The sequence below is a fragment of the Pithys albifrons genome, chromosome 6 (assembly GCF_047495875.1).
Source record: "Pithys albifrons albifrons isolate INPA30051 chromosome 6, PitAlb_v1, whole genome shotgun sequence".
Taxonomy (NCBI): Eukaryota; Metazoa; Chordata; class Aves; order Passeriformes; family Thamnophilidae; genus Pithys; species Pithys albifrons.
Genome location: NC_092463.1, coordinates 51230755 through 51242881, shown reverse-complemented (window position 1 = coordinate 51242881; position 12127 = coordinate 51230755). Strand labels below are relative to the sequence as shown.

The 12127-nt window shown below is 35.5% G+C and overlaps 1 protein-coding gene across 1 annotated transcript in view; it reads left to right on the top strand.

Moving 5' to 3' along the window:
* The window catches only part of OTOG (otogelin), an 88558-nt gene that overhangs the window by 30173 nt on the left and 46258 nt on the right, over positions 1–12127 (top strand). The window contains exons 18-25 of the mRNA XM_071559502.1: positions 2134–2241; positions 6313–6451; positions 6735–6869; positions 7911–8057; positions 8623–8742; positions 9572–9688; positions 10836–10992; positions 11994–12020. Of these exons, the coding sequence (XP_071415603.1) occupies positions 2134–2241; positions 6313–6451; positions 6735–6869; positions 7911–8057; positions 8623–8742; positions 9572–9688; positions 10836–10992; positions 11994–12020 (950 nt within the window). The remainder of the gene's footprint in view (positions 1–2133; positions 2242–6312; positions 6452–6734; positions 6870–7910; positions 8058–8622; positions 8743–9571; positions 9689–10835; positions 10993–11993; positions 12021–12127) is intronic.

The window sequence follows — 12127 nt, the reverse complement described above, 5'->3', positions numbered from 1 at the left end:
AGCTGTGCATGGCCTCTCTGTAGGGTATTTGTGATGAATTCTTAGGTCACTGAAATCTATCCATTTGCTTGGCTTTACAAGAGAGAAAGCTGTTATCACTTTTTTTCAATCCAGTGTAATAATGTGAGGAAAAAACCTGCATTTAGTGTTACCTTGTCAGTGTGATCTCTTTGTGTCTGAATGTGCCCTGTTCAGTTCTGAGTAGCTTCAAACCAGTGGGAATTTCAGTTTCACAGTTGATTGTCTCCAAGTGCCACAATACTTGGAATAAGTATGGTTTACAAAGAACATTTCATGTACACTGGAGGAAAATTATAGTTTAATTTTCAGTTTAATGGGGGAGGGGGTTTATGATGTTCTGTCTGATAAATAAGACACTGAAGAGGAATATACATGATAGTATCAAAATTACCAGTTCATTAATCTGAGTAAGTAAAATATTCCATGATAAATGCCATAATGAAATCTTTCCTTTCGGATACCAGGTAAACAAAATATTATCATCACCCTGTTTGTCACAGATGTGCCTCACACCTACGATTTCTTGCCCATGGTACATATCTTGCCCGAATTATGGTGCTACACATCAGAAATACCAAATTTGTTTTCTTAAGGAAACTATTAGGAACACAGGAAAACTTATAGAAAATTTGTATTGCTACAGAGACATACTGGAATTCTAAACAAATGTTTAGAATATTTTCAGCCCAACAGTACCATTTTAAGGACCTGTTTATTTCTCAATGCAAATACATTTAAAATGTTCGAAACAAGGATAATCACAGGTTGTATGGTGTCTATAAGATATCTTTTGATTGTGTAACTGGTGTGTTAGTTGCTTATGTTGTATCAAGTGGGATCCTGTATAGGATCACAAGTTGAAGCTACAGCAGTTGGAATGAAAGACGCTGCTGCAGCTTATCAAGAGTTCGTTTCACAACTGTCATTTGTCAGATTGATTTGTAATAACAGGTGTTCTTTTATCTGTTGTTGGTCCTATATTGGTACCTCTTTGCCTATCCAGTAGCATTACGATATTTATTTTTTTTCCTAAATGAGCCAGTCTCTGGAATAAATCTGACTTCCTTGGGTTCAGTGTAAAGATAGCTTTTTAATAAAATAATTGAATACTTGTGGTGTATTTCCTGGTATCTGTATGTAGAATTGACTTGAGATATCTCTTTAACTCTCACATGTCAGATTTTTTGGATATTACTAAAAGCAACAAAGATTTTACTTTAAAATTTAGACTAGTTGCTTTGTATAGTCTTGCTGGGCAAGAATTCCTCTATTCTTTTTCTATTCAAGTCATCTTTTTGTTTTTATCTGTTACTATAGGAGTTGTGATTATAAGCAAAAATTTATAGCATTAGTCTTGAACTGTAGATAGCTAGGCATATAGTTACCCTTGTTTAATGAAAATCTCCCTTAAACACTGTGAGGATATTTCTGCCAATAAAATAAAGTATATTTATAGTTGCTTGCATGAAGCTGACTGTCATAGAGAAGTCATGCAACCAGGATAACTCTTTTGATATTGACTAAATTATTCACTGAGAAGGAGGTGTAACTTACAGCTATGGGAAAACTCTGCAGCAAATGAAAATTCTTTAAATCATGTAGAGAAAAGAAGAGGACAAGAAGAAATTCTCATCTGAAAATTCTTAAACTATATAAGCCGCTAATTTTTGATAGAAAGAGCACATACCACTAGAACAAAGAGCCATGATGCCTCTCACGTCTCATGGATGATCTCTTTCCTTGCCAAGTTAAATACAAGTTAATTGACTGAGTGACAAGAAAGTTGAAGAAATTTAGAGGATTTCTAGAAATTCTTAGTTTCCCTGACCTTAAAATTTGTGTATTAATTAAGCAGTCTTCACAGGATTAGTGCCCAAATTGCTCACACTTATTAAAGATAAAATATTCACGTACCTGTGAAAAGGATGTATCAAATTGCTCATGTGTAATTAGTAATAAAATTGTGCCTTTTCAGTTTCAGAAGTTTTTAAATATTATTTGAATTTCACTAATAATGGTGCTAGTAATTTTAAAGTTTAGGAAAATATTTTTGTATCTAGATACCAGGCATATTGCTGCTGAATGTGTATTTTTTTGTTCCTTTTTTGGTAGTCTTGTTAAACATGGGGATATGTGCTTGGATGCAGATGAATGTCCATGTTCATGGAAAGGAAAGGAATATTTTCCGGGTGACAAAGTGATTTCTTCCTGTCATACCTGGTAAGCAGAGATCTATTTAAATAATGATTTCATTTGGCTCGTTTATTTGTAAATTGATTTTTTTCCTTCATATGTTTTAATAATAATGAATTTCACAGGAGGTTATGGTAAATCTTCTACTTTGATTTTTGTATTTACATTTCTTCAAAAATCTATTATAATGACATTGGTTTAGGGTTTGTTGTTTCGAAGAGCTTTTACATAACAAAATAATAGCTATTTGTGATTTTCTTTTAAAAAAAGTTTGATTTAGAAAAAAGCCATCTTTTTATTATCAAGGTTATCTAAACTAATACTCCATGGCTAGTGTTCCTAAAGCAGAGGAAAAGTCCTTATATAACACCTGAGTGATGCTTGTTCAAGCTTTTTACTTATTCATTTTCACATTTAGCATTGAAACTGAGCAGTCTAAGGGCCAAAATGTAACCCTGTGGCTATGAGTATCTGCCCACTACAATGATAATTTAAGGAGAGTACTGAGCAAGATCATGTACTGAGCACAGTAGCAGATAAATCAATTGCAAATTTTGCTTATGAGGATAACTGATGAATCAATTGGCTTTAAAAGGTGTTCCAATGGGAAAGGTTTGATAGGATCACTCAAATACATGCAGGAACCCACTCCTTTTACTATCCAGTGTTGTAAATGCAGCATAGACGTATAGCTACTTTACCCTGTGAAGCTTCCTTGAGCACTCAGTAGAATGTGTTACATTGCCATTCACACAAGAGTGTGAGCACATCTTCATCATCCTGAAATAAACTTTTTTTTTATGGTCCCCATCTTTTTTCTTCTCTGACCACAGCTGAACGTTGCAAGCTGGCACTAAGCAATGCTATTTGTCTTACCAGAGCCTGAGAAAAAGCAGCTGTCAAGCACCGAGATACTGTGGTAGTGGTGTAGCCTCCACCTTCTCTACAGAGCAGTTCCCTCATTTTGTCCCCTTCTTGTAGTTCACCAGGAATATTTAACTGGGGTCACCTGGTGAACTGCTGTTGCACAGCTTAGTGCAGCCTGGCACAGTGAAGGCTTGTCCAGTCAGCACTAGTCACTGCCTTGTCTGGATGTCGTTGCCCCCTCCAGCCTCGTGCTGACTGCCTACCTCTGCCTCTCGTCAGGTCCTCAGTATCTGCTCTAGAAGAGATTTGTAGCCCTTTGGTCGACTGGTGAAGCGACTTACAAGCCATCTCCACTGGGCAGGCAGGTAAAGCGACCCGGGTTGTTCACCCCCTTATTTCCAAAGCCTCTCCATTTGGACCTGGTGTGGGATTGCTTGCATCAGAAAGAATTATTATGTCCCATTTAATCTGTATGAGACTTCACCAAAGGCAGCTGCAGTGCAGGCAGAAAGACACTGGATATTTAGCCTTCTCTTTTTTTTTTTTTTTGTTCAGAGGCCAGGCTCATTAATTCATGTACAAATCCTTAAGACTGTTGTGATTTTTCTAGTCTTCAATATCCAGAAGAAAAGGCAGATTAAGTGATAAGGGCTTTTTGGCAATCAGTTGTCCGCTGACAGATGGGAATCCGCAACAAGCTCTGCTTCATTCAAAGCACATGAAGTCTTTGAGTATGTGTATGCAGGAGTGTATCTGATATGTTAAGGGACATGTGCAAAGCAGGAGAATGCTTCCGTGTAAACAGACCCACTTAGGCACTGACAGGAGTGGGTTTTAGTGCACAGAGTTAGTGTACATTGATTCTAAATATCGCCTTACTCATATATGAGGTAGTATTAACAACATAACTATTAATCTGATTTACCTATTGAACAGTAAAATGGCAAATAAAATAATTAAGTTGGCAAAACTATCAATGAAATGCCAGGAACTTTCAACCCAAGCTCCAGGATCTGACTGAACTGTGGTTCTATGTTTCCCAAATTTTGTTTTCAGTGCAAGTGCCTGAAAGTTTTAGCATGTGCTGTCAAGGTTCTAACACAAAAGTTTCTAATACTGAGGGTATCACAGCATTTTGATTCTATGCTGTGCAAGGTAAGATGGGGTGGTGCAGTTAGCTGTGCTGGTTTGCTGTCATATGTTGAGATCATTGAGAAACTGCTGGTTAGTGTCTGTGGACTGCTGGATGGGAACTCTTGTGTTCTTAAGCAAATACTTCCTGGAAATACGCAGTTTGAAAAAGGTAATTGAAGTCTGGAAGATGCTGATAGTTCTGCTTTTCCACATAGGGCTCTCTAGATTCTGCTAACTAAATGTTAATTCATTTAGTAGGAAACCAGGCTGGTGCAGAGGACTTTGAGGGCATTGTGTACCTCAATCCCTTCCTTCTAAATGTAAGCGTGTTAAGACTCCTGAAAAAAAGAAAGTATACAATGGAGCTCCCTACTCTTTGTGTATTAAGAAATGTTTCTACGTGAGTCCTTAACAGATCAACATGTGGAGGAGGATTTAATAGGCCAGGAGTAAAACTAAAACCTACTGTCTCATAGAGAACATGAGAAGCAGCACTTAGTCTTGCAGTCCAAATATTTCTTCCATTTGTCTCTCTTGATCAGCTTGATTAGGTATCTGCCCTCTAGGTACAGCTTTGAGCTGACTAGGGTTAGCTGGGCTAGTCCTACTGCTGTTGCCTTGGGCTTTGGTACAGCACACACTTTTCATATATCGTACTTTTAACTAATTTTAGCCATATGCTTAGTGTATTTATATATGTAGTTACACAAAACACAAGCAGTGGGACCAAATCAATGGTGGGTTAAACAGAGTCTTTGAAAATCTGGACCATGACATTGTGTTGGTGCAAGTTATGTGATAAGGGAACAGGAGGAAGATGATATTAGTTTGAGCTACCTAGATTTTCTAGATATTTTCTCCCCTTGTGAAATCACTGGTGTTCTGACATCATGATAGCAATATGAACAGAAAAGGAAAAGTTACAATGACAGAAAGTTATACTGAGAAATTACGTCATACTGCTTGGTGCTTCAGTATAAGAGATGCCAAAGGTTAGTGATATATCCAGTATTTCCACAAGTCAGATTAGTACTTCAGTTGTAAAATATGAAGCATTGTTTTAATGAGGAAATTAAAAATCAGTTTTTTAAAAAGTAAACTTAGGTGCATACTGTAATTATATCACATGCTATATTTATTTTAACCTATATTTATAAACATATCTGTAGTAAAGCTATACCTGGGCACCAGGTCTGCTTTATGAAGAGAAGTTTTTTAAGTGTCCAGGTCATTTTAGAAACATGAAAATAACATTTTATAGATTACTTTTTGTTGCAGGAAATGAAATGATATCCATTATTTGTAAAACTTATGTGGTTTCTGAAAATGTTATTCAGGTTGCAAGAGGATGATCCAGAAAAAGGGATAACATCCGATGCTGCAAAGCCTCTTGTAAAGCAAAGGGAATTCAGGAAGTTCTGAACAATCACTTAGTATATGTGTGATGAAAGCCCTTTGGTGCTTAAGGTGGCCATGGACAGAACTTGAACTATTCTGGAAGCCCCTAACCTGTTTGGATGGGGTTTGGGGATGATAATACATAGACATCAGTGAAAAAAAGCCAAATCCAACAACCCAAAACATGGTTCTTATAAGGAATCTAAACAAAAAAAATAATGCTACTGAAATGTTTCCTTTGTACTTCTGTGGAATTCTCATTCAAGCACAGAATGCATAAAGACTGTACTAATAGGGCGTTACTTTTTGATTCTAAGATTCAACTTGTAGAGAAAAAGATGTTCAGTGAAGGGCTGAAAAAGAAACTTTGTCCTTGTAGCATATTATTGATGTGCCACTAGAGAATAAATTGTATTACTTTAGGTGGTATATTTTTTCTTTTGTTTGGGTGTCTGTATTTTCCAGAGCCTATAAATTCTAACAGAATAAGATGCTTGGACAGTATGAGTTCAATATGTATGATTTCATTCCAGAGAATCAATTTATATATGCTGTGTCTAGCCAACATTTCAAAATGCTTCTGTCCACACTCATCACACACTTGCATGGCTTTTGTTCTTTTGCTTCTTGGTGCAATACCTGTAAGCATTTGTCTGGGCTTGCAGCTGATATTACCATTATTGGTCATACCTTTTTCAGCATTTGCCAGCATGGATCATTTCAGTGCACCTTCCATCCTTGCCCCTCAATGTGTACTGCATATGGGGACCGGCATTACAGAACATTTGATGGACTGACTTTTGACTTCGTTGGAACTTGTAAGGTTTACCTAGTTAAGGTGAGACTTTTTTGTGAAGTGTCTCTAAAACTGGATTTAAAACTATCTCTTAAAATGTACAATTCTACTTGTTTCCTAACTATACATTTTATTGAGTCCTACATACTGCTTTTTAAATTTTTTATTATGTTCTGAATGATTCAAAGCGTAAACAACATTCTTGTTTAGACTTTGAGTCATACATAGCATAATGGATACACACTGAGGTTTCTGCTAATTGAACTGTGTAACAATATACATATTTATATTAGGATATTTAAAAATGGACTTTTTTTGTTTTCAGGGTACTTCTTCAACAAGTCTTTCTGTTATTATAGAGAATATTGACTGCTTTAGTACTGGAATCATTTGCAGAAAAAACATTTTCATTAATGTTGGAAAATCTTTTTTAGTATTTGATGATGAAACAGGAAATCCAGTAAGTTTCAGTTTTTACTGCTGATGAAAAAGTAGTGTATGTACTTCTCTGGGTCTTTCTTCCTTTCATTACCAAAACATACTGTACTACTTTCTAGCAGAGGTGTAAATATCTTTACTGTGAATGCTGATCACATCTGTATTGTTCAATGGAAACATTAAACAAAATCTTGTCTGTATTGACAAAAGTGTTAGTTGAGATAATTGTAGCTCTTTTGTTTAGACTTAATTCATGTTTAATATCTTAGGAAAAATCCAGATGTTTTGAAGTCAGTGGGAGTTTTGCTTTTAATTCCCCTAGAACTAAGAGTTTAGTCTTGTCTGGAATGTGTAAGAGGAATATTTCTATACAGTTAAAAAACCCCCAAATTACATCCCCTGGTATAATCTCTGTAGCTTGAAATTCATTTTTGAATTTCATTTTTGTAAATAGCATTTACTATTTCTAGTAATTTTAGTATAAATAGTATAAATAGACTGACCATTCTGAGATTAATTTGTTTGAGGTATTGTGTAGTTAAACCAGATATCTTAGTCTGTGCTACAAATAAATTGGAATCTGATTGTTATTGGATGGAGACAAGAATGGTCTATGTAAATACAATTGTAATCTATGGACTTATTTAGACAATTCCTTATTTCAAGAAGTTGCTCTGTGCATCTTCATTACTTACCCATATTATAAAAAACAAAGTATGTGGCTGAGACTGAATTAGGTATAATTGAGGGAAAATCATAGTCAGGAACCTTAAGACTACTCTTTTACCTTCTAAATGAACCGTTAACATTTTAATCTTCACTCTGATTGCTATTACCCATGCTGTAAATTTGATAGAAAATCAATTTTTAAAATAGAAAAATCATAAAAATACCATACAGTTCACAGTCACAATCCAGATGCCTTTTGCATTTGTCCCTGTGCAGCCTTCTGCTCGTGTTTGACTCAGGTCTGAGAACTATGTAGTTCCTTGTGTTTAGGTATTTCATTTCCTGTCAAGTGACATTGCTTCCATTATAAGCTCTGTTGTTTTATTTTGAACAGAACTTATCTAGTTACATAGATGACCTACAAAAAATGCAGTTGTGGAAAGCTGGATTTTTCACTGTCGTTCATTTTCCTGATGAACATATCACCATTCTTTGGGATCAGAGAACAACAGTTCATGTCCAGATGGGTCACCAGTGGCAGGTAGGTGAAAGTCAACACTCCTACTGCCATTTCTTTGAAGTATTTTTGTAAATCTTGTGAAATGACATGTCATCATTATTCACAAAATAGACAATGTGTCAGAAATCAAGGACAGAAACATTGAACTACCTTTTCTATTAAAATATTCATTCTCGTTTGTCTTTTTTAGTTACTTTTTACTGGGTAGCTTCTGTAACAACAGAAACAAATATCTTCGGGGCAAAATTCTCTTTCTGTACTCATGTGATTGGAGTAGGTGTTATTTTGCAGTAACATATGAAAAGCACATAACTGGCTAACAGCTCACTTCTCTGAACAAAAGGTCTGCTCCTTCCTCAAAGGCTTGGGGGCACATAGTTGAATGGGAATAATTGTCAAAAAAAAATAATCTCCATAGCTTTATTATAACAGAAAGCTGAACTGTTTTGACTGAAATTTAGCTGAAAAAGGATCAGAACCTGACAAATTTATAATTAACTGAAGGCAAAAGTTTTGAAAATAGTTATGGCCAGAGGCATTTTGTCATGTGAAAAGGTGTTTTTATATGTATATTTTTTTCCCCCAGGGTGAATTGAGTGGATTATGTGGAAATTTTGATTTGAAGACAGTAAATGAATTGAGGACTCCAGATAATTTTGAATTAACAAACTCACAAGAGTTTGGAAATAGCTGGACAGCTGTAGAGGTACATAGTAAAAAGAATGTTTACTAAAAGATTTTTTTCTCTTATATAATTTATCTAGAATGAAATCAGTCCTGGAAGTATCAGTCAGGAGCAATGCAAATGACAATATCAGTAGTTCTTACAGATGTCATAATCTGTTAAGGAAAAGAAAATAATTACCTTTTTTTTTGCCTACACAGTGCAGTAGTGTAGAGGAAAATGCTGTACAATATTCTGAACATTTTTGAAGATGCTTGAACAGTAAAGTAGTACTTTCTTTGCATAACAGAAGAATTTGGGGTTCACTTTAGACTATGTTGTCAGTTTGGCTGATCTTTCATAGCTGAGAAATATTTAAGCGTGCACTGATAGCAATGGAAAAAAAAAATTTCCATATGCTGTAAGGTAAAAACTGAACTTTTATTTTGATGTCATGTGTCTAGTAGTGTTCATAGAAACGTCCTTTCCTGGTAGAGTAAAAAGTTCTGATTTCTGACACTTCTAATGTATGTTGCCCAAGTGATTCTTGTTATTTATGTAAGCGAGACTGTTCAGGTGTAAGGACTGCAGGTTGGGACTGCCTGAGAGCTCTGGTTAGACCTGTATGTACATGTGTGTTTTTAGGTTGCTTTCAGACAGATTAATAATTTCTTGTGTGATTTTTCTTTTCTTCAGATTAGCATCACCTTTTAATTTTGTATCTTAGTCCTGCTTTAGTTTCATATGTGATGCATCTCTTCAATGGTTTACATCTCTTAAAGAAAAAACCCCACAAAACTATAGTTTCCAAGTTCAAACACAAAGTGGTTATGAGAAAGGTTTCTCACATTGATTTTGCTTTCTGGTTAAGTGTGTTGACAGCTCTGACGTTCGAAATCCATGCAGTTTGAATCCCCTTAGAGAGCCATTTGCCAAGAAGGAATGTGGAATACTGTTAAGTGAAGCATTTGAAGCTTGCCATCCAGTGGTGAGTTGTGGTCATGTATAGAAACAAGTGAAAGGGAAAATGTTAGTACAGAGAAATGTTACTCATTAACTTGAAACACTCTAAATCTTCATCTTGTCTTCCATTACATAATAATTTTGATTAGCAAAAGAGAACAGAAAGTCTAACCCCTACCTATTATGATTCTAAAATGCGAATGTTTAATAAGACTCTCTGCACTTACCTCACCTAGACAAGAAGTGACTTTGGCACCAATTTAGCCTTTACAGTATGGGTAGTCCTAGTAGTCTCCTTTTCTAATTAATGCAGACACAAATACACCCAATTTTTGGTTACATTTTGTTAAATCATGTGCATTATATGTGTAAGTATAAGCACTTACTTTATCTTCCTCAATTGCATTATATAGCACACACATTTTTTCATGCAAATTTAAATAATTTGACATTTAGATAGGCAGTATGTGAAAAACTCATTCCTAGAAAAAAGATGCATATATATTCTCACTCAGGCAACCACAGAAAGATGTAAATGAGCCACATAATGTGTTGTGGCAGTCAGTCAGCTCAGGGGCAGTTTGAGCATGGGGAGAAGCTGTTTTCCAGAGCTAGGTCTTATGTGGAAATTACATATTCCAAGATGTTCAGGTATTCGAGTCTGTGTGCATGGCTTAAAGGCTGGAAAGTATTGTAAGGGAAAAATAAAAAATTCTTCTGTGAAATTGTCTGATAATATGAAGAGCATGAACCACTCTCAGATGAAGAGTTTTCCATCTACTTTATTATTTCTTACATTTTATGTATATCTAACTTTCTTAACACTTCTGAGATTTATTGATTGATCAGTTTAGAGTCTGTTATTTCATAGATTTCTCTGTAGTTTATTAGGGCTTAAATATTTCAAAACCATACAAAACACAAGCTCACATCAACATCTCAGCATGCCTGTTCTTAATGGGTTATTGATTTAATTGTGTTACTAAGTGCTGGACAAGATTTTATATGTTCTAATAAACCTTTTTATTGTCTTACAGGAAGCATTTAAAGTAAAATGTTTATTACTTCAAAGTTTGATACATTAACTTCTGAGAGAGTCATAGCTTTGTATCAAGGTGTTGGTTGGCAGTGTCTATATGCATATTTTTGATAAGTGATGTTTTCGTTTCCAGATTGATGTCACCTGGTTTTACTCCAACTGCTTGACAGATACATGTGGTTGTAACCAAGGAGGTGACTGTGAGTGTTTCTGTACAAGTGTGTCAGCATATGCCCATCAGTGCTGCCAGCATGGAGTTGTTGTAGACTGGAGGTCTCCTAGAATATGTCGTAAGTTTACTTAACCAGCATTGCTTGTGGCTACCCCTGCCTGCATTCATGGGAGACAGACCTGAAAAATCAATCGCATCGGGGTACCTGGGACATGAATTGAATCAGTAAGCCGTACTGGTAGGAAGATGAGTTGGTACCTCTGATTTAGTTTTGGTCTAGCTGGATTATGTGCCTCTTTCTGTATTTGTGAGTGGTACTTTTCTATTTTTAATTCTTGTCCTTGTGAAAGGAGAAGTGATGGGAAGTCTATATTAGGGTACCTCATGCAGTACCCTCAAACCAAAGGTACAAAGTTAACAGCTCATGTGACTTCCGTTTTCAGGAGAGTTTCACTTCTTAATAAGATCTAGGAAACATAGCTGCCTTTCTAGAGCCCCCAGATCAAGTGTGAAATATAAATGTCTTCTGAAGAAAAACAAGTAGGTTTTTAAGCATAACCTTAATATCCCTATCCAAAAATGTGTAGAAGTTGTAAAAAAAACTAAGGCCTTTTTCTATAGCACGTAGTGCAAATGCCTAATAGGAGACAGATACAACAAAAAAAGGACAAGAAATAAAGAACGGAAGGACACAAGCATTTTTCTAACTTGGTAGTTGCACAGAGTGAGTGCGCAGCTTGCTCAGAAGCTCTCAGCAAACTGGCCACAGTGTGAATGAGTTACCCTTAACTTCTGATATAAAAGGTGCCACACGTGTTTTAGTGTGAGCATGGGAAAACAACGAAGTTCAGTCTTAGCCACTAGAGGTCACAAAAAGACAGCTGTAGGTATGTAAGCTCAGTATTTCCTGCTAGGAAGCCATGCTTTCTTTAAATCAGTGTAGTTTAAATTAGTATTTTATCTAAAGTGGTAAAGTTAATATTTGGCACTACTTTTTTAATAAATGTTTCTCTATGATGTAATTTGGCTAAGTATTTGACTTACATCTTAAAGGGTTATAGAAAACCATTTTAGCTGCAGAATGCCTGTTAACATTTCTTTTCTTTTTAATTCTTTTAGCATATGATTGTGAATATTTCAACAAAGGTAAGTCCTAAAGAAGTTGGGTATTAGAAGGTCACTAGAATCTTTGACTTCCTTATATAAGTCTTAGAACTTTGACCAAAAGTAATTGCATTACTGAAAACATTTGT